The sequence below is a fragment of the Dama dama genome, chromosome 5 (genome assembly GCF_033118175.1).
Source record: "Dama dama isolate Ldn47 chromosome 5, ASM3311817v1, whole genome shotgun sequence".
Classification (NCBI taxonomy): domain Eukaryota; kingdom Metazoa; phylum Chordata; class Mammalia; order Artiodactyla; family Cervidae; genus Dama; species Dama dama.
The window spans coordinates 67,864,596-67,892,297 of record NC_083685.1 but is presented as its reverse complement, the minus strand read 5'-3'; the positions used below and the strand labels follow the sequence as shown (position 1 = coordinate 67,892,297).

The 27,702-nt window shown below is 36.4% G+C and overlaps 1 protein-coding gene across 3 annotated transcripts in view; it reads left to right on the top strand.

Moving 5' to 3' along the window:
• The first annotated feature begins 2,640 nt into the window (after positions 1 to 2,640).
• Positions 2,641 to 27,702, top strand: part of MAP9 (microtubule associated protein 9) — a 43,335-nt gene continuing 18,273 nt past the window's right edge. For 2 of the 3 annotated variants that reach the window (XM_061142554.1, XM_061142552.1), the window contains exons 1-13: positions 2,641 to 2,776; positions 3,545 to 3,690; positions 4,416 to 4,500; positions 5,563 to 5,880; positions 13,215 to 13,444; positions 18,926 to 19,019; positions 20,710 to 20,951; positions 22,733 to 22,803; positions 24,109 to 24,277; positions 25,190 to 25,279; positions 26,719 to 26,880; positions 27,000 to 27,145; positions 27,321 to 27,453. In XM_061142554.1, the coding sequence (XP_060998537.1) occupies positions 3,616 to 3,690; positions 4,416 to 4,500; positions 5,563 to 5,880; positions 13,215 to 13,444; positions 18,926 to 19,019; positions 20,710 to 20,951; positions 22,733 to 22,803; positions 24,109 to 24,277; positions 25,190 to 25,279; positions 26,719 to 26,880; positions 27,000 to 27,145; positions 27,321 to 27,453 (1,815 nt within the window). In that variant the 5' untranslated portion in view covers positions 2,641 to 2,776; positions 3,545 to 3,615. The remainder of the gene's footprint in view (positions 2,777 to 3,544; positions 3,691 to 4,415; positions 4,501 to 5,562; positions 5,881 to 13,214; positions 13,445 to 18,925; positions 19,020 to 20,709; positions 20,952 to 22,732; positions 22,804 to 24,108; positions 24,278 to 25,189; positions 25,280 to 26,718; positions 26,881 to 26,999; positions 27,146 to 27,320; positions 27,454 to 27,702) is intronic. The other variant, XM_061142553.1, reaches the window with a different exon arrangement.

Below are 27,702 nucleotides of genomic sequence, written 5' to 3'. Positions count from 1 at the left end.
TTTCTCCAAAACGATATTCAGATGGTCAAGAGGCACATGAAAATGAAAATGTTCAACACTGCTATTTATTAGAGAAATATGAATCAAAACTACACTGAAATATCACCTCATACCAGCCAGAATGGCTACCATCCAAAAATGCACAAACAATAAATGCTGGAGGAGATATGGAGAGAAGGGAACCCTCCTACTCTGTTAGTAGGAATGAAAATTGGTATAACCACTATGGAGAACAGTATTTAGATTCTTTAAAAAGCTAAAAATAGAGTTACCATATGGTCATAGGCAGGGTCCCATAATCCCACTCCTGAGCATATATCCAAAGAAAAACATGATCTGAAGGGATACAGACATCCCAATGTTTATTGAAGCACTGCTTACAATAGCAAGACATGGAAGCAACCTAGATGTCCATTGACAGAAGAATGGATAAAGAAGATATGGTATACATATACAATTGAATATTAATCAACCATTAAAAGAATAAACTAATGCCATTTGCAGCAACATGGGCCTAGAAATTACCATAGTGAGTGAAGTAAGTCAGAGAGAGAAGGAAAAATAGCATATGACACCCCTTATAAGTGGAATCTGAAAAGAAATGATACAAATGAATGTACAAAACAGGAAGACACTCTTAGACTTAGAGAAGAATCTTATAGTTGTAGGGGGGAAAGCATGAGGGAAAGGGATAGTGAGTTGGGATGAATGTGTACTCACTGCTATATTTAAAATGGATAACCAACAACAACCCACTTACTGTACAGCACATGGAACACTGCTCAATGTAATGTAGCAGCTTGGATGGAAGGGGCGTTTGGGGGAGAATACATACATGCATATGAGAAGCCCTTAAGAGTCCCTTAACTGTTCACCTGAAACTGTCACAGCATTGATAATCAGCTATAATCCAATACAAAGTAAAAAGTTAAAATGAATTTCTTGAAAACATCGAAGTTAAGCAAATGTTGATCAAACTAAATTTTTCAAACTAGTTGAGCATAAACTGAACACTGTATTTAAAAAGTTGCATTGCACAGATTGTTGAAAGCATGAATTGGTTTTTTAAAAAACTAAATTTAGTATTTCTTGCTATGCACATTTAGTGTTTCAACATATTGATTTATTAAACTTGTATCCACTGTGATTTCTTTATAAATAATTGTTGAAGTGAAAAATATTCAGAGGTGGGGGAAAATATTGAGAACAAGTTTAATGTACTAGTCAATGAATAATAAATTCAGACAATTCAATTAGGATTAAGCTTCTTCTAAATTAAAAAAAATAGTAGAAATCCTTGTTATTTTAAAGTCTTTAAAGAAGTGTCTTTTTCTTTTGTTTATTTTGTCAAGGATTACCTATGCTAGCTAAGTGCTGTTTTTTTTGGTTACTTTTTCAGCACACAGTCCTCTGCCTTTTTAGATCATTTTGTTGACTGATTTAATTTTTGCTAGAATATCCACTGAGTACATACACAAAGCATTTACATTAAAGAAGCACTTGGAATGGCTTTTCAGCTGTGTGGACAAGTTCCTTCTGTCCAGGCCCTTGGTGGCTGTTACACAGAGTGTCATCTACCACGGATGGAATGCAATCCCAGGCGATCTTCCAAGTATTCCATCTGCATAACTTCGTTCAATACTCACAGCAACGCTGTTAGCCAGTGCACTTCTGTTCAGTCACTCAGTGTCTGACTCTTTGCTGCCCCACGCACGGCAGCACGGCAGGCTTTCCTCTCCATCACCAACACCCAGGAGCTTGCTCAAACTCATGTCGACCTACCCTGACGTTGATGCCATGCCACCATCTCATCATCTGTGGTCCCATTTCTCCTCCTGCCTTCCATCTTTCCCAGCATCAGTCTTTTCCAATGAGTCGGTTCTTCACATCAGGTGGCCAAAATATTGGAGTTTCAGCTTCAGTATCAGTCCTTCCAATGAATATTCAGGACTGATCTCCTTTAGGATGGACTGTTTGGATCACCTTGCAGTTCAAGGGACTCTCAAGAGTCTTCTCCAACACCACAATTCAAAAGCATCAATTCTTTGGCGCTCAGCTTTCTTTATGGCTATTAAGGTTACTATTAATATTATTGCCTTCTTCTTCTTCTTCTTCTCCTTTTTTTTTTTAAATACAGAAGCGGAAACTAAGGTATACAAGACCTTAACTTGCAGGAGATCACATGGACAGAGAGACGTGCGCCAGGATTCCAACGTGCCGTTTGATTCCTGAGCCTGCCAACGTCATGATCTTGCCTTTCTGTCCCATCCGTCAGCGTGTTAGTCCATCAGTACACTACTCCGATTCACAGAACTTCATGCCTGTGACAACTGTGGCGGCAAAACAAGGGATATCCTTTGCGCTGATGAAGCCCGTCACGCCACTGGCAGGCGCCAACTCTCAGTGCGCAGGCGCCAACTCTCAGGGAGCCGGAAGGGTCCTGTCTCCTAGGTAACAACTGAAGCACAGGCGACAGGTAAAACACCCTTCTCCCCAGACCCAGAGGGCTGACGTCATTTCCTTCCTCTGGGCGGTGGCCTCAGTGACACGTAGGGCCGTAGGGCGGTGTTAGGTCCCTGAGGCCTGGGGCGGGAGAAGTCACTTCCTCCCAGAGATCTTGTATCCTAGCAACCGCCCCTCCCAACTCTGTCCTTAGTCCCGCCTCCTCGCTCCCTGAGAAGCCAGGTCTCTGAAAGCAGCCAGGCGCAGGCCGAGTAGAGGGGCCAGCCGCTGGGTTCTCGGGTCGCGCGCGGGCTACCCTCCGCAGGAACGCCAGGTGAGTACAGAAGGCGGGACTTGCGGGTCTCGGAGAACTGGGGCCGGGGCCACGCTCGGCTGTGCACTGGCCTGGCTAGTGGCGGCTGCTGAGTCGGCCGCGATGGGCCGAGCGGTCAGGCACAGGGCGTCAGCTTGTAGGGCCAGAGCGGTCCTCGTGCGCTGCGGAGGGCAGCGGGCAGCCCGGTAGTATCCTCCTGGAAACCTTCACGGGACCGTTTGACACTGATTTTGAAAAGCTTCATTTTGTTTTATCTAATTTTATTAACACTTTTGTGAGAGGGACGAGTGAAAGAAAAAAGAAAATTTAAATGATGCTCTTAGATGATCCTTTATGCTGACTTAAAAGTATAAGTAGACTTTTCATTTTTAAAATAAAAGTAGCCTTTTAAATAAGTATGGCTCTTTTGGAGGCAGTATTTTACTTTTGAATGGAAGAGAGATGGAAAAGTTTCTGTTTTAATTGGTAACAAGCCATTGCGCTCATTATTCAAGTGAGTGCAATAATTGTAAAACTTATTTAGGATAATAAAATAATTGTAAAACTATTTTAGGATAACTTAAGTTTGAATTTTCTTTTCTCTTTGAAAACCAGTTTGTTGGTAGAATTTGCTATTTATTTTCAAGAACTCTATTTAAGTGAACATGCAGCTCAATGATGCTTTTCTTATTTTTGTTTGGCTTTTCTGGGGGTCAGGGAAGCATTAAATGTAGTAATACAAATTCTCAAACATGCAAAAATGTCTGACTTGTTTTTTGTGTGTTTCAGCCATCATCAGAAGTTGAATTATTCCTGTCATTTGTTAGCCATTTTATAAAGGTAGAGAATTAAAACACACTATGTCTGATGAAGTTTTTAGCACAACTTTGGCATATACAAAGAGTCCAAAAGTCACCAAAAGAACTACTTTCCAGGTAAAGTAACTTTATTTTGAATGATTTTACAAGGTAATTCCTGTATTAGGAATATTGGACTTGAAAGTAATCCTAGAGCAGCCCTGTATAGAGCAGGAGTAAATCTTATGCTTCTTTTGAGGTTTTGCAGATGATTGTATTTGGGCTCTAGTATTACCAGCTCTTCTGTGTGGCTTTAAGACTACCAAACTAAATACTAGGTTCTACTATACTAAAAGTTAAATTAGCTTTCGAAAGTTAAATAGCAACTTCTAATTGCCATTTTCATATAAAGATTTTTTTTTTCTGGTTTAACATAGTAACATTTAAACTTTCTGTATCCAGTTGCTACAATTTTGAACTGAGCTTCTCAATTTATGGTATTGATTACATCTGTTAATAGCAATATGCTGAAACAAAAAATCATAAAGAATACCAGTTTCTTCCAAAATATCAGTTTATAATGAACCTGGTCCAGATAGAGTCCCTCCGTTAATTTTCTTGGTGTTGTCTGTCTTGTTTAATTTAACTAACTTCCATGAAAAAAGGGGTTGTCTGTGATGTTCTGTGTTGCCTCTTAGAGTTTGGGTGCATGGCATAAAGAAGGCTTGCAGTAAATATTTGTTAGATGAATGAAATCTGAGCTTTAAAGCAGTTATTAATCAAGCATTATTTGGTTAAATAATTAATTCTACATACGAGAGTACACATTTGGGTGGAGATTGATTTTAATTATCTCATTTCAGGATGAGCTAATAAAAGCAATTACAGCTCGCTCAGCCAGACAAAGAAGTTCTGAATACTCAGATGACTTTGACAGTGATGAGATTGGTATGTGAGAACTTGGGAAAAGAAATCTCTTCTTTTTGCTTCCTTAGTGATGTATAGCCCAAACCTGGAAAAAAAAAAAATAAAAATCACCATTCTAAATTCCAGTGAATTCACTGGTTTTAGGTCTCCAACTTTTTAATGAATAAAAAGTCACTCTTAATTTTCAAGAAGTTGTATGATTGTCCTGGTTTCTGAATGTGTATACAAAAATAAAAATTAACTGATAGATTTGCTTGTCAGTGGTAAATTACATTGGAGATAATGAGTTTATCTTTAAGGTTAACCCTATGAGACCTACAGTGAAGTAATTAGGGACCATAGAACTGAACTTTGTGTACATCAGAATCACTTTTATAATGCTTTTTATAAATCAAGGTTTTTTGGTTGTGAAAGGGAATCAGTTTTAAAAACCCAGTATATCACTACTGTATGATTAATTTGGTTTCTTTGGTTATGTAAGATATTAACAATTCACATTTCAAGAAAAACATACAAAATTCTGAACTTGAAATTCAGTGTTTTATTCTTTGATATTCAGTGAATGTTCTCTGCAAAAGTTACCAGAACAATAGTTAAATCATTACTGTATAGTTAGTTATAATTCTTTATTATTCTTCTCATAATAAAATCTAATACTCTGGTATGGATGGAATAGCAGTTCCAAAATTTTAATGGAAAAACATTATTAGTTAATTCTTCCATTTACAAATATTCTTGATTTTATATGATGAAGTTTTTGAAAAACATTAATAAATAAGTTTTGCAGTCCAAAATCTAAATGTCTATGACTGATTGTTATTTTGAAGAACCTTTGAATGACTTCTCTCAGAGCAAACACAGTGCTTGACTTGATACACTATTCTTACTCAGTAAGTATGTTTTAAATAAATGAAATTGAAATTTTTATTTTATAGACTGCCTAAGTTAGCAGTTTTCTTAGGGTTCCAAATCTATTCACAGTTGTAAATTAATTTCTAGTCTTTAAGGTATTGTTTTTGATTGTTGTAACCTTCAAAACTTTAAAATGTACTATTGAAAATATTTTTCTCTTCTATTTTTCAGTTTCCTTAGGTGATTTTTCTGACACCTCAGTAGATGAAAATTCAGTTAAGAAAAAAACAAATAATTTTCACATATCAGATGATGAAGAAAACAATTCTCCAAAACTGTCTTTTTTGAAAACCAAGAAATCAAGCCATGATGTGAGGAAACATGAGCCAGTAGTCTCTATCAAAAATGATGACACTGCACTTGATGATGGTGAAGGCATAGTTGTAAATTCCTTATCTGAATCTCAAAATGAACAACAGGAAGTTGAAAAAGAGAAAATTAAAATGGAAGCTAAACCTAGAATTTTTCCAATCAAAAGTACACCTTCAGGTAATTTGTTGGTTTGGTTTGGTCTAGTCACTAACTTGTGTTGAACTCTGCAGTCCCATGAATTATAGCCTGCCAGGCTCCTCTGTCCCTGGAATTCTCAGGGCAAGAACCCACTGGAGTGGGTTGCCAGTCCCTTCTCCAAGGGATCTTCCTAACCCAGGGATTGAAGCCAGGTCTCCTGCATTATAGGCAGATTCTTTATGTGAACCACCAAGGAAGCCCATAAATTGGAGACCTGGCTGTGTAGAGGTTGGGTACGTGTGTGTGTACTAAGTTGCTTCATTTGTGTCTGACTTTTTGTGACTCTATGGACCATATCCCACCAGGCTTCTCTGTCCATGGGATTCTCCAGGCAAGAATACTGGGTGAGTTGCCATGCCATCCTCCAGGAGATCTTCCAAACCCAGGGATCGAACCCACGTCTCTTATGTCTCCTATATTGGCAGGCAGGTTCTTTACCACTAGTGCGACCCAGGAAACCCAGAACCATAGAGGAAAGCTGTAATTCTCAGGAAAGTCTGGACGCTTAAATAATAAGAGCAACAACACTTCTCCCTCCCCTCCTCCAAACCCCATTTCAAATATACAAATGTCAAACAAATATTCTGGCAAATGGCTGCATGGAAATGATTGTTTTAAGGACTGCCCCAGTGCTGCTCTAACCCTAATGTCTGGAGCATGAGATTGATTAGAAAAGATTCCATTGTAGTTACACTGCTTAAAACAAAATTGAAGGTAATAGACCTAAGTGAGCCTGGATATGGATGACTGAAAGTTCTTTGGCCTCCTATCAGGCACCAGCAGAGATGCAAGACTGAACGCAGGAGGTGGAAGAACTTTGAGCATCCACATCCAGCCTCACTTAGACCTGTGAGCTCCAATTTTGCTTTTAGCAGTGTAACTACAGTGGAATCCTTTCTAATCCAGCTCACACTCCAGATGTTAGGGTTAGAACGCAGCATTGGGGCTAGTCCTTAAAGAATCATTTCCATGCAGCCATTTGCTAGACTATCTGTGTGACATTTGTATATTTGAAATTGGGATGGGGGAGAGAGGTGGTGTTACTCTGATCGTTTAAGCCTCCAGACTTTCCTTAAGAAGGAGAATCTCCATTTGGTGTCTCTGTTCCCCAGGAAAATTCACTAAAACTGTTTTCTGTGGGGAAGTTCCTGGTGTGACCATTATAGTAGTTTTTCCACAATTCTACTGAGCTCTGGACATAGCAGAGCAGAGATGGAGTGAAGTAGGTACCAACTGCCATGAGATCCCCTGGGCTGCCATGCAGGAACGAGGGCATAGAAGGTGAAGGATTTGGGGTCTTCCAGTCTTTTTCTGTTTTATGGAAAATAGTAGTAGTTGATGCTAACCTTCACAAAAACCTCTTTCCTTTATATCATCATTAAATACAATACTGGTAAGTATTTCATTCTTTATATATTAGATAGCACTGATAACCTCAGGCAAAGCTTTATTTCAGATATGTATTAGGGACCCACTCCATTTTCCACCCCTGACAATTCTATCCACTTTCAAATGAGGAGAAGATATGAATCAGCAATGATACTAAGGAGAAATCCACTGTATGTTAATTATGTATGACCTTAGCAATAGGGTAAGCCTGGCTGGATGGCATCACCAACTCAATGGACATGAGTTTGAGTAAACTCCAGGAGTTGGTGATGGACAGGGAGGCCTGGCGTGCTGTGATTCATGGGGTCGCAAAGAGTCGGACACGACTGAGCTACTGAAGTGAACTGACCTACTGTCCTCATGGGGATTCCTGTGGCTCAGACAGTAATGCGTCTGCCCACAATGCGGGAGACCTGGGTTTGATCCCTGGGTCGGGAAGGTCCCCTGGAGAAGGAAATGGTAACCCACTCCAGTACTCTTGCCTAGAAAATTCCATGGATGGAGAAGCCTGGTGGGCTACAGCCTATGGAGTCACAAAGAGTTGGACACGACTGAGTGACTTCACTTCACTTTACTGTCCTCATGAGGAGGAGAGGAAACTTTCTCTCCCTTCCTACAGAATTGTTTGAAGAATGTACCCAGGTGGCACAGTGGTAAAGAATCCAGCTGCCAATGCAGGAGATGCAGGAGAGGTGGGTTTGATCCCTGGGTTGGAGAGATCCCCTGGGAGGAGGAAATGGCAACCCACTCCAGTATTCTTGCCTGGAAAGTTCCATGGACAGAGGAACCTGGCAGGCAGACTATAGTCCCATGGGGTTGCAAAGAGTCAGACATGATAGCACACACTGAAGTATGTCTCAAACTATAAACTTCTACAAAAGTGTAAGCACAAAGTCTAATGAAATAGAATTTACTTGCTAAAATGTACCTTACCAGTGTACTGAGTAAAATGAAAAATGGAGAGAAGGGAAACACAGTCAAATAGTGAATAATCCAATAAATCACCATTTCCGATAGTAGTTTCCACAGTTTGTTCATTGTATTAAGGGGAAAACACAGTTATAGAAATTTTAAACTGATTTCTTTATGACAGAACTTCTTGGAACCATTAGTAAAGACATATGCACAGTGAATCTTCATGAAAGATAGAGTATGTAGTATTCCTTAGTCCTAGTTGAGTTTGAAAATGATTTTTTATAGATTATGTTTATCCTATTTGTCCTGATTCTGAAAAGCTTTTCATTAGGTGATAAGAAACTGTGAGCATACTACAGAAGCTAAAAATTAGTCTGACATAGATATAAATACATAATTAAAACTTTATGGTAATCAGCAATAATTCATCTAATACCTTTTTTAAAACCTGTGACAAATTAAAATGAATAGAGAAATGCTGTACTTTGACCACAAGATGGCCCCAGGATTATGAATATGCAATACTGAATTTTTGAACAATCATTAACCATTTGCAAATCAGTATATGTAGGATAAAAATAATTACTGAAATAAGTAATCATTCATATTTGATAGTGAAATGACATTTTGATAATGTATAGACTTTTTTTTTCTTTCTGAAAACTTGATGCTTCTGGAAGTGGAATTTTGGTATAAAATATTTGAAATCATTATTCCAAGGTTACTCAAGTTGAAGCAAAAAGTTGAGTCTTCTGGTTAGTGCCTGGCATATAGAATTTTTTAAGTATTTGAATATATAAGTGAATAATTTATTCATTAAAGAAGTAATGTGGTTAACAAGTTTAGCTCTATCCTCTAAATTTTTAGACTTTTTTACTTATCACATTTACAGCAATATTTTTAACATCATGAGATATTGCTGAATATCATTTAATGCTTTATAAAAATATTAGAACCTGAAAGTTTCCTTTGTTCTCACTTGTCTGCTGTTCAGTTCAGCTCAGTCACTCAGTCGTGTCCAACTCTTTGCAACCCCATGGACTGCAGCATGCCAGGCTTCCCTGTCGATCACCAACTCCCGACAAGACCCAGTTTCCCCCTCAGTCAGTCTCTCCCATCAGGAAGCTTCCATAAGCCTCTTATCCTCATCCATCAGAGGGCAGATAGAATGAACACCACAATCACAGAAAACTAACCAACGTGATCACATGGACCACAGCCTTGTCTAGTTCAATGGAACTATGAGCCATGCCCTGCAGGGCCACCCAAGACAGACAGGTCATGGCGGAGAGTTCTGGCAAAATGTGGTCCACTGGAGAAGGGAATGGCAAACCACTTCAGTATTCTTGCCTTGAGAACCCCATGAACAGTATGAAGAGACAAAAAGATGGGACACTGAAAGATGAACTCCCCAGGTCTGTAGGTGCCCAATATGCAACTGGAGATCAGTGGAGAAATAACTTCAGAATGAATGAAGACACGGAGTCAAAGCAAAAACACCCAGTTGTGGATGTGACGGGTGATGGAAGTAATGTCTGATATTGTAAAGAGCAATATTGCACAGGAACCTGGAACATTAGGTCCATGAATCAAGGCAAATTGGAAGTGGTCAAACAGGAGATGGCAAGAGTGAACATTGACATTTTAGGAATCAGTGAACTGAAATGAACTGGAATGAGCAAATTTAATTTAAATGACCATTATATCTACTACTGTGGGCAAGAATCCATTAGAAGAAATGGAATAGACATCATAGTCAACAAAAGAGTCCAAAATGCAGTACTTGGATGCAATCTCAAAAATGACACAATGATCTCTGTTCATTTCCAAGGCAAACCATTCAATATCTCAGTAATCCAAGCCTATGCCCCAACTGGTAATGCTGAAGAAGCTGAAGTTAAATGGTTCTGTGAAGACCTACAAGACCTTTTAGAACTAACACCCGAAAAAAGATGTCCTCTTCATTATAGGGGACTGAAATGCAAAAGTATGAAGTCAAGAGCTAACTGGATGAACAGGCATATTTGGCCTTGGAGTACAAAATGAAGCAGGGCAAAGGCTAATAGAGTTTTGCCAAGAGAATGCTCTGGTCATAGCAAACACCCTTTTCCAACAGTACAAGAGAAGACTCTACACATGGACAGTACCAGATGGTCAATAGCAAAACCAGATTGATTATATTCTTTGCAGTCAAAGATGGAGAAGGCCTATACAGTCAGCAAAAACAAGACCGGGAGCTGACTGTGGCTCACTCAGATCATGAACTCCTTATTGCCAAATTCAGACTTATATTGTCTGCTGTAAAAAGTACAATAATCAAACACTTTCATTTCATCAGGTAATGGTCACATAAATGGTGATTGTAGAAAGTAATTTTTACAGGGTATGCTGTTTTTAACTTTAAAGCAGGAGCACCTTGACTCCATTAGCATTAGAGCCAGGGTGCTCCTGCTTTAATTCCACAAGCTAGAGTTTATAACCATGGGTACATGAGCTCTTTGTTCCTCATTTTATTTATCTGTGAAAGGGGACAATAGTTGAACAACCACAAGGGGTTTGAGGCAATTAAATGAGTTTATGTATCTGAAGGGTTTAGAGCAATCTGGCATAAACTAAGCAAGCTATAAATGCTTTTACTATTCACTTTATTATTCAGCATTTGTTCATAGGAAGATCATTTTATTTATCCACACATATTTGTTGTTTGTATGATATGTCTCACTGTTACAAGCACTGTGATGGTAACTACAACTGCAGCATTAGAGATGTAGTACCAGTCCTCCAATACTGTCTTAGTCATTTGGGCTGCTGTAATCAAATACTTCCCAAATACTACTGGGGCTTCCCAGGTGGTGCTAATGATAAAGAACCCACCTGCCAATGCAGGAGACACAGGTTCAATCCCTGGGTTGGGAGAATCTTCTGGAGGAGGAAATGGCAACCCATTCTAGTATTCTTGCCAGGAAAATCCCAAGGACAGTGAAGCCTGGTGGGCCACAGTCCATGGGTTCTCAAAGAGTCAGACCTGACTGAAGTAGCTTAGCAGCACAGCACAACCAGAAACTTCAAACTGGGTGAATCATAACTGATAAAAATCTGTTTCTCAGAGTTCTGGAATATGAAAGTCTGAGGTCACAGGGCTCATATGGGTGGATAGGGTCCTTTCCCATGTCGCAGGCTTCCCATTGTATCTACATAGTGGAAAGGGCAAGGGAACTTTCTAGAACATTGTTCTTAGGGCACTCATTCCATTCATGAAGGTCCGCCGTTATGACATAATCACCTCCCAAAGGTCCTACTTCCTAATATATCAGTTTTGGGGCTAAGATTTCAATGTAAGAATGGTAGTTATGAGTGGCTGGAGGGAGAGGGAAATGGGAATTGCTAGTCAAAAGGTGTAAAGTTTCAGTTAGTAAGATGAACAAGTTCTAGAGTTCTGCTGTATGGCTTTGTGCCTTTAGGTAATAATACTGTATTCTGCACTTAAAATTTTGTTCAGAGAATGGATCTCCTGTTAAGTGTTATTACAGTAAAAAAGACTCAAAACCTTTTATCAAGCTTTATATAATATTCTGCTTAAACTGAGATTCCAAAGACAAGCAAGCATTTGTCAGGAGAAGCCAGAAGTGGACACCCTCGGCTAAGGAAGAACTAGGGTAAAAGTTTGGTGGCAAGAGAGATGTGGCCCAACTGCAGAAGGACAGTGAGCCCAGCATATCAGGACAGATTACCAAGGGAGTGTGCCAGTGACGAGGCAGCACAGGTAACTACGGACAAGACTATGAAAGCTTTTATATTGTTCAGAGGCAATGAGCTTGCAGGACTGGATGATGGGGAGCCACTGAAGAACTTTGTGGAGAGGGGTGGTGTGATCTGATTTGTGCTTTATAAACGTTGCTGAGGCACTATCTAGGCAAGACTGGATAAGGAATTGACAGTGGGGATGTAGAAAGTGGGATAAATGAGAGATATTTAGAGGTAGAGTCAATACGGTATCATGATGCTTTGGATTTTGAGGGAGGAATCTAGGATAACTCTTAGATTTTAAATTGGACATTTGACCAGAATTTAGGACATACCTAAAATTAGCAGTGAAACATTTATAGTGGTTCCAATTAGGTCTGACTGTAGAATCTTCTAGCAGGATTTATAACCCCAATTCCAGGTAAAAAAGAGAAAGGTATTCAATTTTACAGCTTTGTCGGAAGAATATGTTGGTAGGACAGTGGAGAAATGGATATATATATATATATATATGGTGAAATTTAGGGAAAATCTCATGTAAAAAACTTGTATATCATATTTTGAGGGCTGGAAGTATACCAGCATTCAAATGTTGTTTTAAACTTAGAAGTAGTAGAAACAGTAACTGAGGAATTTTAGTAACTGCTGGAGAGGTTTTATGGACTCAGAATTTGTCGAGTTCTCCATTCCTCTTTCCAGGGACGTTGGCTCTTCAACCCCTGTACCGACATCATCTTCATACTTGTTACAGCACTTACCTTTGTCTTATAATTTTATTTGTTTGCAGTCATCTTCCTCCCCAACCTCTAAAATCCTAGGACAGGGCCATTGCCAGTGTCTTGGTTCTGAGATCTGTTAATGTGAATGATGTGAACAGGGCCTGGCGGCAGACACTCAATAAAGGTTTGATGTATGAACTGCCTCATTTTATAAAGGCTGAAATCAAGACATAGTTTTGTTTGTTTAAAAAAAAAATAATACTATGAGAGTTGATAAAGTAAAATAGTTCACTACTCACAAGAGTGAAGTATACTAGTTACTTTGAGAATGGCAGCCATTAAAAAAATTTTTTTTGACCTATTTTTACTTTCTGGAGTTCTTTGTAGAGAAGGGTGTGGGCTTCTTGTCCAGGACAGAGAGGCAAGGTGCTTGGAAACAGAAGGGAAGTTTGGTGGCACCTGGGGTGTAGGAGAAGTCATGATCATCTTAAAAAAATATACTTTTTTACTGTATTAAATGTATTAAAGCATTGTATTTTTCTGCAGAAAATAACAGCAGCCTTGAAGCAGACAACCATTTTAAGCCTTCACCTCGACCAAGGAGCATGTTGAAAAAGCACAGCCATGGGGAGAAGAAAGATAGCCTAGGAGATGATAAAGAAACTGTCCCACATGAAGAATTTGAGGCACATTCCACACCTTTGTTCCTCCCGAGGCTGAATGGCAGACAACCAGAAGCTGAGAAGAATGCATTCTCTGAAAATCTTGATCCTGAGGTTAGCACTGTTGCTGAATTGTGTTTTGAGTTCAGATTTTTGCATCTGATTATAAGAGAAAGAGAGACTATTTGTGTACATGCATGTGTGTGTTTGTGTGTGTTTTACATGTTTTCTTCAGCAAATGACAAGGAACTTAAATTCTTTAAATATATTCTATTGGGTCTAAAACTGCATTGTAAGATAGAGCAAAAATGCAGAATTATTTCGTGTACCGCTAAGAAAGAAGAAAACTGCTAATTAAGCTATAACACACCAGTCATTATAAGATGCATCCGATATCAGAGAAAGTAAAATGTGAAAAAACAGTGCGGTCCTTTTGAATCTATGCAACACTTTAATTGCAAGTATATATTTACACATATTTTAATTGTATAATTTATGGCCAGTGTCATTTTATTCATTTGGTTTTAATCACTCAACAAATGCATATTGAATGTTCACAGCAGTATCCTATCTTTTTTGGGATACCACAATGGGAGTAGATATGATCCTTCAGGAGTTCATCAGGAGTTTACTGTGTATTGTCTTTAGGGGAGAACACTTGGCCTTCTGTGTTAAATTTCACTATGGCTAGGAAACTTCCACCTCACATTTCAGAAGCGATAAGTATGAGAAGAACATTCCTGCTCCACAGTCTGCTTAAGCAGATCAGAGAAAACTAAACAGTACCTGGCTAAGCTTCTTTCTTCTGACTCCTCTGTGGTTCAGATATGAGTCAGAGAGGTGGTACAAAGGAAGAAGAGGAAGTCCTTTGTATCGCAGCTAAATGAATGGATCTCTCCAGTTCAGACCAGAAGTGTGATTACAGTAGGTTCTTGTTCCACTCTTGTCCTGTAGGTTAGCTTTACCAGTAAAGCAGCAATTTGATACAAACCTCTCTAACTTCAGTGTGCTATGTCCTAATTTGTTATAAAAATCAGGAGAAGAGATGGTCTTATCAAAGCCAAACAATTATTGTATATTGAATAAGATCATCTGACCAAGTGGATATTGTGGTAGTTCACTGTAGCTGTTACAACAAATTGCCACAAACTAGACTTAAAACAACACAAGTTTTTTAAGTTCTGGAGGTCAGAAGTCCAAAATCAAAGTGTGGACAGGGTCATATTCTCTCTGAAGACTCTAGAGAGAAATCCTCCCTTGCTTCTTCCAGCCTCTGGTGGTTGTCAGAACCCTTTGGTGGTCCTTGGCTGTCTGCTGCATCACTCTGATCCCTTTCTCCGTCATCACATGGCCTTTTGCACTTGGTCTCTGTGTCTTCCCTCACTTTCCTCTAAAAAAAGGCACCAGTCATTTGATTTAGGGTCCACCCTAGGCTAGTGTATCCTCATCTTAATTAATTCCATCTGAGATTCAGGATAGACATGAATTTTGAGGGACATTATTCAGACTGGTAGTGATGCCTAACTAAATCCTCTTTGTAATGCATGTTATGTCCCTTGATTAAAGAAAAAAGTATTCCTAAAGTTTTTAAAGTAACATTATGACAGAAAGTTTAATTGAAAAATATCTACTCATAATCCCACCAGTTAATAACAACAATGTTCATTATTCTAATTCCCTTTGGGACTATTTTTCCTACACTTATTTTATCATATTTGTCATCTTAACATTCATAATGTTTTGTATTATGCTTTTTTTTTTTTAAATCTCTTAGCACTGAGCACTGAAGTGTTTCTGGGTTGCTAGGTGATCTTGAGACTGCATTCACCTTAACGATGATAACATAACCCATAATGTAGATCTATTGTTTTATTGTTGGGTATATTAGATACTTTTGTTTTTAATAATTTAAAATTTCCTTATTCCTCATTATAAAATTTTCCTGACCATGCTGTTAATCTTCTTTAAGCCTACCTTTTCAGGGATTTCCATTAATTTTTTGTCCTACCTTTCTCTCTCCTGTATCCATAATCTTTGCCTCTGGAAGGGTCTGTTATCATCCACATTCAGCTATGCTTATGTCTCTTAAACTGTGTGTGAATTCTTACATGACACTGCACCTCTCTACTGCCTTACTTTCCTTCAAGTGTCACAGCTAGATGTGGAAAGGATGACACTTTCCTTTTTGCTCTAGCCTCACTTCCTACCTTTGCTTCGTGTATGCCTTTGTATGATGATACATAGCTATAGTTTTCTGTTAAATTAACTCAGTATTTCTGGGATAAAATCTGGTCAGTCATAGTAGGTTATTTTAGTGTGAGATTTCATTTCTTAATATTTTGTTAAGACTTCTACATCTGTGTTTATGGAGGCAGACTATAATTTTTTCCTTATAATGTTATTGTCAGGCATGGGCATCATGTGAATTGGGGAGTGTTTCCTTTCTCTTTGTTTTCTAAAATTTGGTATGAAACCAAAAATTTGATATCATTTTTTATGTAATTGGGAGAATTCACCAGCAAAATTATCTGGGGCTAGAATTTTCTTTGTGGAGAGGTCTTTGATACTAAATTTGACTTTTTTCTTGTTTTGGATAGATACTTTGGTATTCAGATTTGCTACTTCATCAGTTTAGTAATTTATGTCTATTTAGAAATTTGACCACTTTATCTGAGATGCGGAATTTATAAAGTTGTTTATGATATTCCTTTATGCTTTTAATGGCAATAAAATTATCATGACATTCCATCTTTCATCTCTAATGTATAGTTTGTGTTTTCTGTCTTTCTTGTTAAATTTTGACAGGCATTGGTCAGTTTTGTTAAATTTTTCTAAGAACCAATGTTGACTGTTAGTTTTCTCTATTGTTTGTTTCCAGTTTCACTGATTTTTATTCTTTATTTCTTTTATTTTCTTTGGATTTTCTTTGGTTTTAATTTACTTATCTTTAAGTTAAAAAATGTGTCCCTTCATTTTAAGCTTTTCATCTTTTCTATTAAAACTTTTAAAAACTATGAATTTTCCTCTAATGCGCTGATTAGCAGCACCATTTTTGATGCCATTTATTTTCATTATCATTCCTTTAAATATGTTTTCTAATTTTTCTTGTGATCTCTTTTTTGACCAAACGGTTATTTTATGATGAATGATTTTAAACTTTTAGTCTTAGACTTTTAAAGAACTAAAAGAGTAGAATAAACTAGAATAAACATTTGTAGTTTTCTTAGATTTATATTCTATTCTAAGGTATATACCATTCTAAGGATCTTCATTTCTTCCTTTAGATTCATACTCCTTCTAGTGTTATTCCCCTTCAATCTTAAGAACCTATTCTTATGTTTCTTGTATTATAGACAGTGACAGCTTTGCTCAATCTTTACTTATCTAAAAAAATTCAGTTTATCTTCATTTTTGAAGGATGACAGCTGAATATGTACTTGGCTGACAGTTCTCTTCTCCTACCTCCAGCTCTTTATAGGTTTCCATTGTTCCTGACCTCTATGATTTCTGTTAGAAAATCAGCAGAAATTTATCTTGTTGTACTCATTATATAACATTTTGGGTTTTGTTTTTTTTTTTTTCTGACAGCTTTCTGAATTTTTTTTTTTTAAACTTTGTCTTTTTTCTTTGAATTACAATAATTTGACTACAAGGTACCTAGGTATAGCTTTTCTTTATATTTATCCTGCTTGGATTTCATTGAAGTGTCAGGATCTGTAAACTGATATTTTCCATGAAAATGGGAAGTTAGGTTTTTTTTTTTTCTGTTTCATTTTCTTTTCTCTCGTTTGTAATCTAGTGTATTGAAATTTTTGATATGTCTCACCAGTCTCTCATGTTCATGTTCATGTTTCTTCAGTCTTTCCACCCTTTGTTTTCTTCAAATTCTGTCTTCAAAGACTTTGAGTTCACTGCCTTTTTCTACCGTATCTGATTGGCTGTTAAGTCTATCAGTAATTTTTTTTTTTTTTTTTAATTTCAGTACTATTCAACTCTGGAATTTCCAATTTTTTTTTTTTTTTTTGTATTTTCTGTATCTAATAACAAGATACCCATCTGTTCCACCACTATGTATATATTTTTCCTCCTAAATGCTTGAAGATATTTATGATACCTACTTTAAAGTTCTTGTTTGCAAATTGCAATATCTGGGTCATCTCTGGGTTGGTTACTATAGACTGTTTTTGTTGTTTGTTTTCATAGTATAAGTCACTATTTTCTGTTACTTAACTTTTTGATTGAATACTGAATATTATGGATGATATGTTGTAGAAATTTTGGGTTCTATTATGTTTCTCTGAACATGTGTTCTATCATTACTGATTTTATGGCCAGACTTAAATTTCTAACTCTGTCTCCCTTGCCATGGACATTGACTAAAACTTCTGCTTAGTTTTTTTACTTTCTAGCTACTACAATTTTATAGGGCCCTCTGAGGTCTTTTTCATGCCATGCATAGTTCAGCCAAGGGTTTGAGGTGGATTTTATATGCCAATTTTGGGGTTCTTGCCCTCTGCCCAAATTTATTGGCTGATCTTCTATTCCTAAACTCTATTCTCTGACTCCTCAAGCAAGTCTGGTAGGGTCGCAGCCTACTACTACTTGAGCTACACAGTTGGGGAAATTTTCTCAGGAGAAAAGCTACTAATTTGCAAATCTCCTTGGGTAAAGCTTCATCTCTTAGGGTAAACTCCAGTGTTTAGCCCTTCTGCCATCTTCCCAGATAGTTTCTCTTTATTGCTTTTGACATTAAATATATGGGAAAAAAATAAAAATTTTTATACAATAAAAATCAAACTTCTTATAGTATTATCGCCCTTAGACTAGAGTATTATCCTATAAAGAGATGTTTAATATAGGAACACAAATATAATTACTTCATTTCATATATAGTTATTTTATTTCAGAGATAGTAATTTTGAGGAAAACTAAAGTGCATGAAATCTATGTACTTTCTAATCTAAAACATTTGGAAGTAGCTACTTGGTTTTTGGGCTTCCCAGGTGGCACTAGTGGTAAAGAACCCACCTGCCAATGCAGGAAATAAAAGAGATGCGAGTTCTATCCCTGGGTCGGCAAGATTCCCTGGAGGAGGAAATGGCAACCCACTCCAATATTCTTGCCTGGAGAATCCCGTGGACAGAGGAGCCTGGTGAGCTACAGTCCACAGAGTCACAAAGAGTCAGACATGGCTGAAACAACAACACACACACACACATGCACTTGGTTTTATGAATTGCTTTTGTTTGAACAACTATTAATATTCATTTCAAACTAAGGGTTTTTGACCTACGATCTTTATGCTTTCTTAGAAAGTATGTACTTAGAGAAAGAGATGTCAAATACTTAAGTATTTCTGAGATTTGATTTTAGAGCAGCAGCAGTTTTGAAAATTGCTAAAGATGGATTTAGAAGTTTCAGTTAAAGAACTGAAAGAGCTCTTAACTTGAAAGTATATAACCTCCTTTGACTTAACCCTTATGGTGTTTCAGTAGAAAACTAATGATGCATATTTCAGAGTTATGAAGTAGTCTTAATACTGCTATTGCCCTCCACAAATCTTGAGAGCTAAACTTTCATAGTTTCTTTAAATAGGATCCATGGTTAACAAGTGTACCATCATCATCTGATAAAGAAAATCTTAAAGATTCCTTTTCACTAGGATCTGAGGAAAAAGCCTCCATTACAGGTGATTATATCAAAGTATCCTACCGCATTTTATTTGTGAACTTCTGTATTGCTTAGAATGCCATAGAAGTATGCCAAAGGAGTAATACTTCACATAGTTACAGGAATAATATATGTTGATGTTTGCCTGAGTTTTAATCTCAGTGATGCAATTTACTAACCTTGTGATTATAGATGCAGAACTTAATCTCTCAGTTTAAGAGAAATTGCCTCAATCCCCCAAGTTATAATAATCGACCTCATTAGCCTATTGTGAAAATTAAGAGATGGTATGCATTTTAGCCACTAAGTCAATTCTTGACAAAGTAGAGTATTCACTCAGGGTGAGCTATTATTATGGATTTGTTGCTCCAATACTCAGCATAATGGTTAGGTGAACTTTTAAATTGAGACTAAGGTGGACTTAAATCCAGGTACAAGGTACATGAGAAGGTAACTAACCTTTCTGGCCCTATATATTGATCTTTAAAATGCACATAAGAGTAGAGTGGTTCTAAGAATTAAATTAATTAATACATGTAAAGCATATATAACAGGACTGTAGTTAACACACAGTAAGTGTGAGGTATAAATAAGTTAACATTCTTTCTTTCCTTAGTCCTATGAGATACAAAGGCATAACTGTTTCTAAGGTTGGTATGCATAACTCGCATTTATTAAGTGCTTACTGTGTAGTATAATTTTTATCATTTTACAGATGAGAAAAACTGAAGTGCAAAGATATTGGGAAACATACCCAAGGTCAGTGATGGAGCCATAATTTGAATCTTTGGCTCCAAAGTCCTTGTTCTTTTCACTGAGTACACTAATTAGCAGAATCCATTATTGATACTTTAAATCATGAGTACTGTCCAAATATGAACATATAATTCAAATTATAAAGTGATATTATATCTAGCTTACCTCAAAATGAGCTCCCCAAAAATGGCTGTAACGAAAGCCTCAGCATTAAGACTTTGACAGTAAAGATACAGGTTTGGCCAGGTACTAGTAGAACTGAAAGTTGGTGATCAGCACAGAAAGCACTGATTTTCTGTTGTACATTCTAAAGTGTGATAGAATCAAAATAGTAGAAGCAATTCTGTAAAAGCAAAACTGAATCCTCTATGCCAGAGCCTGTCCCTTGAGCACTGAGATGGTGAGTATTAGGCCTTCCATTCCTGCCCTTTTGTTATCAGAGGCAACACTGAATCTTAGTGGGAGTAAAACTCTGGCAGATGACCTTATTCTCTGTGTGGTAGACTCTTCTAGAATTGCATTGATTCTTGGTTTTCTCTGTGTCTGTACAGTTTCACAACTGCATTGCTAGTAACTGTGGTAGCTTAGAGATCTATGCCTTTGGTTCCAGCTAAGAAACACAAGCTTTTAAATAGAATAGATATTGCTATCTCACTTACTTGATTTATACAAACATTTGTGACATTTCAATGTTTCAGGATGGTTATTCCATTCTATTTACTTATATGATATTTTCCTGAGGTGTACCAAATGCTTTAATAGATTTAGTAGCTGTTTTCTCTGTTATAGATCACTTTGGAAAAATGTTTATTCAAGTTGAGTATGGTTGTTTTCTCCATTTCTATTTTGCAAGAAAGATCAGAGACAGTTTTCATTTAGCAGAAAGCAAATGAATCAGTTATCCACCTCCTTAATTCAGAAGGGAGATTTAATTCTGTTACTTTGTCACAAAGTATATCAGAATGAAGAATGCACTGAAACCCATAATTCCTTGAAATCAACCGAAAATGAAAAGACCCCATTTTTGATAGACTTTGTAACTACTGCACTTGAGAAACCCAAGGAAAGTCAAGTGACTGTTGGTGACGTTGAAGAAGAAAAGAAGAAAGCTGAACTGATTATGCATGATGGCTTAACAGCTGAAGAGCCACCACTACTACAACTTCAGAGTATCTTGTGTACTGAGTCTTCAAAGGTATTTATATAAAATTGTACCTTCTATACTGCACCTTAAAACTCAAAATAAAACTCTTAAATATTTTATCTTCCATGGTAGGTACTTCTAAATTATCTGTCTGAGACTCGTCTTTTAATGGTGGTATTATACTGTCGCATGGTCCGTATTCAGTAGAATTTTCACTTCAGAGAAGTGTTGAAGTGAGTACAGTAAAACCCAGCATTTCATTAAAATTTTCAGAGGTATATGATCATAATATTCTTTTAAATGTTTTAGAAATACATACCCAGAAGTGGGTTGATTTCTATAGGTCTTCATGTTATAAAAATATAGCTGTCTGGAATAATTTCTGAGGGTTTGGGATTAGTGAAATGTATTCCTTTGGATATCTTTTTAAATACTTTAAAAAATTTAAAAATAAAAATCTTTTAAGAAATATTTATCAGCATCCATGCCTATTTAAATGGAAGGACAGGGTCATTATCAGGAATATTATTACCATTACCTTGAGAACCAGATTTGTGATATGTCCCTATGCAATATTGCAGGCATCCTTGGTGACTGAGAGGTAAAGTATCTGCCTGCCAAGGCAGGGGACACGGGTTTGTCCCTGGGTTGGGAAGATCCCCTGGAGAAGGAAATGGCAACCCACTTCAGTATTCTTGCCTGCGAAATCCCATGAACAGAGGAGCCTACAGTCCATGGGGTCGCAAAGAGTTGAACAACAAACAGCAACATACTATATTACACTAGAGTATTATACTGTTAAAATTTATGGTGAAGCATTTTTAGTCTCTATTTCTCCTGAATTTTCTTTATCCAGTTTCTCCTGCAGTTAACTGGTAGCTATGTATATTTACTATTGGGGAAAATAACAGTTATCTGAAAACTTGTGGTCGAACAGGACTTTTATAATACAGGGTATTAGATTTTCACTACATTTTAAGGAGAAGGTTCATTAAGACATATTCCAGGTATTTTTCCTTAACCATTTTCCTTAGGAAAACACTAATGCCAAGTTAGGGATGTGTTTACAGCTGTGCTATCACGTTAGTGCTGGCACCCGTCTGCTTGTGTAAAGTAGAAAAGTCATTCCTTAAAAGGAAGAAGGGTATTCTGGGATTTAAAGACAAGGTTTTGGAAATGTTTAACAGGCAATTTATATAGAACAGGTGATTTAAATTAGAACAGGCGATTTATATAAAACAAGGAAGATTATAACATATTTCTTTTGATCGAATCTTTGGCTTTATTCTTACTCATTACCAAGTGATTTTAAGTCTGAATAAGTCATTCCCCTCTAAGGTCTCTTCCTTGGGCTCTCATTATGGAATGCAATGCAGACTCCTCCCCACTGCCTGGACATCTCTCATGGTTCTTTCTGGACCTTACGCTCCTTAGCTCCCCCTGCCGTTCACTATGTCTCAGCACCTTTCACTGGTCTGTTTCTCACAACTATCAAGTCCTCCCCAGAGTGTCACATGGCCCTTTTCTATCCATCATCTGTCTGAGCTCTGATGTCACATCCTCAGGGGCCCTTCCCTGATCACCTGCATTAAAGTAGCTCCTCAACTCTACTCTGTCACTGCCATTGCACCCTAGTTTATCACTTTCGTGAGTCACATTATGTGTTTAGTATCAATCAATTTCCCTTAAATGTGATATCCTTATTTGTTCCTGGTGACTGCAATGCTGAACACATAGTAGATGCTCAAAAAACATTGACTTTCTAGCAGTTGGCCTCTTACTATAACTGTGATATATACAGTGAGTAATCTTTTGCTTTTTCTATTTAATAGAAAGCAATTCAAGATAGAACTATGAAGAATAAAAAACCAACAAATAATAGAGCATCTAGTGCATCTGGCAGGTAATAAAGTTATCATTTTCCTTCAGTTATAGGTTTATATTTCAACAAAGCAAGTTTTAGTTTAACTTCTGAAAGTAAATTTCATTTGGTATTCTTAATTTTCTTATGAGAAGAATGAATTAGTTACTTCATGGTCAATCCCCTTAGTTGCATATATTCTTTTATAAAAGGAATTGATTAAGGATCATCTATGTTCCACGTTGCTCATGAGATGGTTTCTTTCTCCTATTTTTCCTGAGATAGTAGATATAAAGTAGTAATAAAGCTGAAGTCTAGCATTCACCTTCTCTGTTAAGTGTCTTTGTCCAACGCATGTAAAATTATACTTTAAACTTTGAGGTTCTATGCACTAAGTTGGTTTATTAAAATGATAAGAACTGATCATCATTCACACTGATGCCTAACTCATAAGTGCTAATCAAAACCTTCTGCATCTTTTACATTCTCATTACTCAAATAGAAAAAAAAAATTATTACTCAAATAGAAGAGGGATCGGCAAACTTTTTCTGTGAGTTTGCCAGTTAGTACCTATGGCAGGTCTTATAGGCCATATGGCCTCTGTTGTAATTACTCTCATCTGCTATTGTAGTAGGGAGGCCACTGTTGGCATTATGAAAATAAATGAAATAGCTGTGGTGTAATAACTTTGTATACCAGAAGAGATCATGAGCCAGATTTTCCCATCAACCCTAAGTTAGAGGTTATTAGTCTAACTTTATATTTAAGATGGTTTATGTAGCAAAATGGGGCTTCTCTGGTGGATCAGCAGTAAAGAATCTGCCTGCCAATGGAGGAGAAGGGATTTGATCCCTGGGTCAGGAAGATCCCCTGGAGAAGGAAATGGCAACCACTCCAGTATTCTTGCCTGGGAAATCCCGTGAACAGAGGAGCCTGGTGGGCCACAGTCCATGGGGTCGCAGAGCTGAACATGACTTGGCGACTAAACAACAGCAGCAGCAGCAGCAGCAATAAGGCAAAGTAATACAAGAAACTGTTAAAACCTACTTATTAGTATTGTTTTTTCCCATGTAACTTGAGTCCATGTTTTTAAAAATGTTTTAACTATAAATAACCTAAAAAGAAAAATTATTTTGAAGCTATATGTAAATTAAAGTAAAAAAATTTAAATTATGTTGAAGGGGTCTTTGTGTACTAATAAATAAAATACCACATCATTTTCAAAGTAATTATAATTTATTAAATTATAATGTAGATTTTAGATATAGTAGTTTCAAAATCTAATGGATCTTTCTTGTACCAGTGTAATTGTAATAGTTTATCTTGATTCATTTGGATCTTTTCAGATTAATGACCTCTGAGTTCTTAAAGAAGCCTAGTTCTCTAAGGAGGACTCCGTCGACAGCTCCAGCTTCTCACTATTTAGGGACTTTGAGAGTCTTGGACCAAAAGCCCTCACAGAAACAGAACACAGAACCTGACAGAGCAGATAACGTAAGGGCAACTGTTTATCAGGTAAAAAGGAAAATATTTGTTTTTTTAATTAGAATTAATCACATAAGATTTTTTTATCAGGGAATAAAATGAACTGTCAGAAATGATTTATTAATCCATTTCCTTTATAATGCCTGAGCAATCCATATCTTCTCCAAGTTTGCTTGTGTGTGTGTGTGTTCAGTTGTGTTCGACTCTGCGATCCCGTGGACAATAGCCTGCCAAGCTTTTCTGTCCATGGAATCCTGCAGGCAAGAATACTGGGATGAGTTGCCATTCCCTTCTCCAGGGGATCTTCCCAACCCAGGAATTGAACCCAGGTCTCTCTTATTGCAGGCAGATTCTTGACCATCTGAGCCACCAGGGCTACTTTAAACTTTGCTTAACTAATCATAATTGTAAAGAAAGATAATTTGCCATTGCAATTGATAAAAATATAACAAAAGCAAAATATAGTTAAGGTATATCTATGTTTTTATACTTTTTCAACTTAAAGTTTATATTGTTATGAACAAAAGTGTTTTAATATTTTTTTCTTTCCCGATACTTTTTGTATTTGAGTTAAACTCTTTTCTAATTTTTCAAAATTCAAAACAGATGTCTTTTTTGGTCTTATCTGTTATATAAAATACATCATATTTTAGAAAATTGTCCATGTGAATTTCAGAGAAAATGTTAATATATGCAGTCATCATATTTAGTCTTTGAAATCTGTTCCTAATACTGAGAAAGATAACATACATATGATTTTCTTAATTCTTGCTCATTGTTATATATTAAAATATTATCAGAAAAAGGAATGATATTTGCACATGTAAAGTTTGTAAGGTTTATGTTTTGGTTTTTTTTAAGTTTTAATTATATATTTCAGAAATAAGAATTCTAATTCATTTGCGAAAGTTTGCATAACAAATCGCCTTTTTCTTCTCACAGGAGTGGTTAGAAAAGAAAAATATTTATTTACATGAAATGCACAGAATTAAAAGAATTGAAAGTGAAAACTTAAGGATTCAAAATGAACAGGTATTCTGAAATATGGAAATGAAAAATATTCTGGATTTTTAAGTCAGTAAAATAGTTCTAAATACTTAATATTTTTAAATCAACTGTTTTTTAAATGGTGAAATAAATTGTATATAAAAATGATTTCTGATTTTATTTCTCTAGTACTTTATACATTTTTAATTGATATAAATATAACTGGTTTACATGAAAGCATAGATACACAGATTTTCTTATGTGTGCAGTAGCTTTGGCACTATTGATTATGAACATTTTTTTTCTTGTGACCATGTACCTGTTTCATTCCTAAAAACTGAATTCACTATTACAACTTAGCCAAGAATGTAAAGGGTCTTCAGACATTAACCTTCAGTTGTCCTCTTTTCTGTCTTGAAATTTTTTATGTCTTTAAGACCAACCTCTACCTGAGTGATTGCCCCTGACCTTCCCATTGAATGGAGCTGGGCTCTCATTTCAATCTCACTTGTACTTCACTTTCTGCCTCTATCTCCTGACGCATAGCCTACAACATGCTCATTTGTTTCTCATCTTCTGAAGTAAAACCACTGAAGAAAACACAACACAACAAAACCAACCCTTCTTTGTGTTTTTTAATACTACCATGAATAGAAATAGTGCTGAGTGGAGCAGCCCTGCAGGGGGTGCCTGGACACGGGGACATGTTTGAGCTTGATCTGCCACAGTCAGTGCCAGACAGCTCATTTGGTCTTCACAGCTCAGTGAGGGTGGCCATACTTCTCCTTCTAAATTATGTTATCTCTGTAATAAGACTTTATAGCATTTAATGCTGAGCAATATTATAAGGCAAGCAGAATATTATGGGATTAGACTGAAGTAAGTAAAGTAATAACATTTTCCAGTCTGGCCCATGTTTTCAACATTTGGGACATGTTTATGCAAGTAAGAATTGTATGCTCTGATATCAGTCAAAACTCAGGGTTAAAGCAAAGACCTGTGGCTTTCTGTGTGACTTGGCCAGTTTACCTTACTTTGACTGTAATTTTAAACTGAAATAGGTTAAATAAAGAGGTAAAATTAGTAATTTAAAAAAAATTTTAAATTATCTGTCTGGCCTGTAACTTTGCTGATGTTTTTCTTTTAATGCAATGTTTCATTATGAGCACTTTGCAGTGCCAGTTAACCTGTTTCGGTATACTCTGAAAACATTTGTTCAGTGCACTTCCCAAAACTTCCTTCCCATGCGTGGTAGTAGATCAATATCTGAGAAGTGCTTAGAAAAGGATATTTTAAAATACAGTGAATAATTCAGATACCATTTTTTATAAATTAATTTTTCTAAATCATTTAAAATAGATTGCTTTGAAACCGAACTTGATGAACATTAAGGAAAATAAAGACACATACTTACATATATATCTATATCTATTTGTCAATTTATATTAATACACACACATATGACTATTATTTTTCCAAAATAGAAAAGAGCTGCTAAGAGAGAAGAAGCCTTAGCATCATTTGAGGCCTGGAAAGCCATGAAAGAAAAGGAAGCAAAGAAGATAGCTGCAAAAAAAAGGCTTGAGGAAAAAAACAAGAAGAAAACTGAAGAAGAAAATGCTATGAGAAAAGGAGAAGCACTGCAAGTATGCAATAGCTTTAATATCTTTCTTAATTTTAAGTATTTGAAAATTAGTGATTAACTGTACTTTTACTATTTTATTATATTCACATTCAATAAGAAGGTAGTTCTTAACTTTTTCAGGCTTTTGAAAAATGGAAAGCAAAAAAGATGGAATACCTTAAGGAGAAAAATAAAAAAGAGAAAGAATATGAAAGAGCAAAGAAACAGAAAGAGGAGGAAATTGTTGCTGAGAAAAGAAAAGATAACTTAACTGCTGTTGAAAAATGGTAATCTAAAATAGCAAATGTTTTGATAGATCTGAAATTAGTAACACTTTAGGATTTTCTAAAATTCATTTACTTGAATGTTATTAACGTGCTCAATCTTATCGCAGAGACACATTGGGAATCTTTATTATATATTCCCCTTTAACTTGCCAATGTGTTATACTATCTTACATAGGAATGAAAAAAAGGAAGTTTTTTTCAAGGAAAGGGAAAAAGTAAAAATACATGAGAAAAGAAAAGAAGAACTGAAAAGAGCTGAGAAAAAAGAAAAAGATAAACAAGCTCTTGAGGAATATGAAAAATGGCTGGTAGGTGTTATTTGTTAATGCAGTTGTGTATCTTAAATGTACTTTTTGTGACTTTTCTGTCCCTAATTCCAGTTCTGTTTGTCTCATGCCTACTGACTGTTTCTGCCTGGAAGTTGCCTTGTTGAATTCATCCTCTCCTTCTATATATATCATAATTTCTTCAATCTACTCATATCTATTAATGATTGTGTGTGTGCTCAGTGATGTCTGACTCTTTGTGACCCAGTGGACTGTAGCCCACCAGGCTGT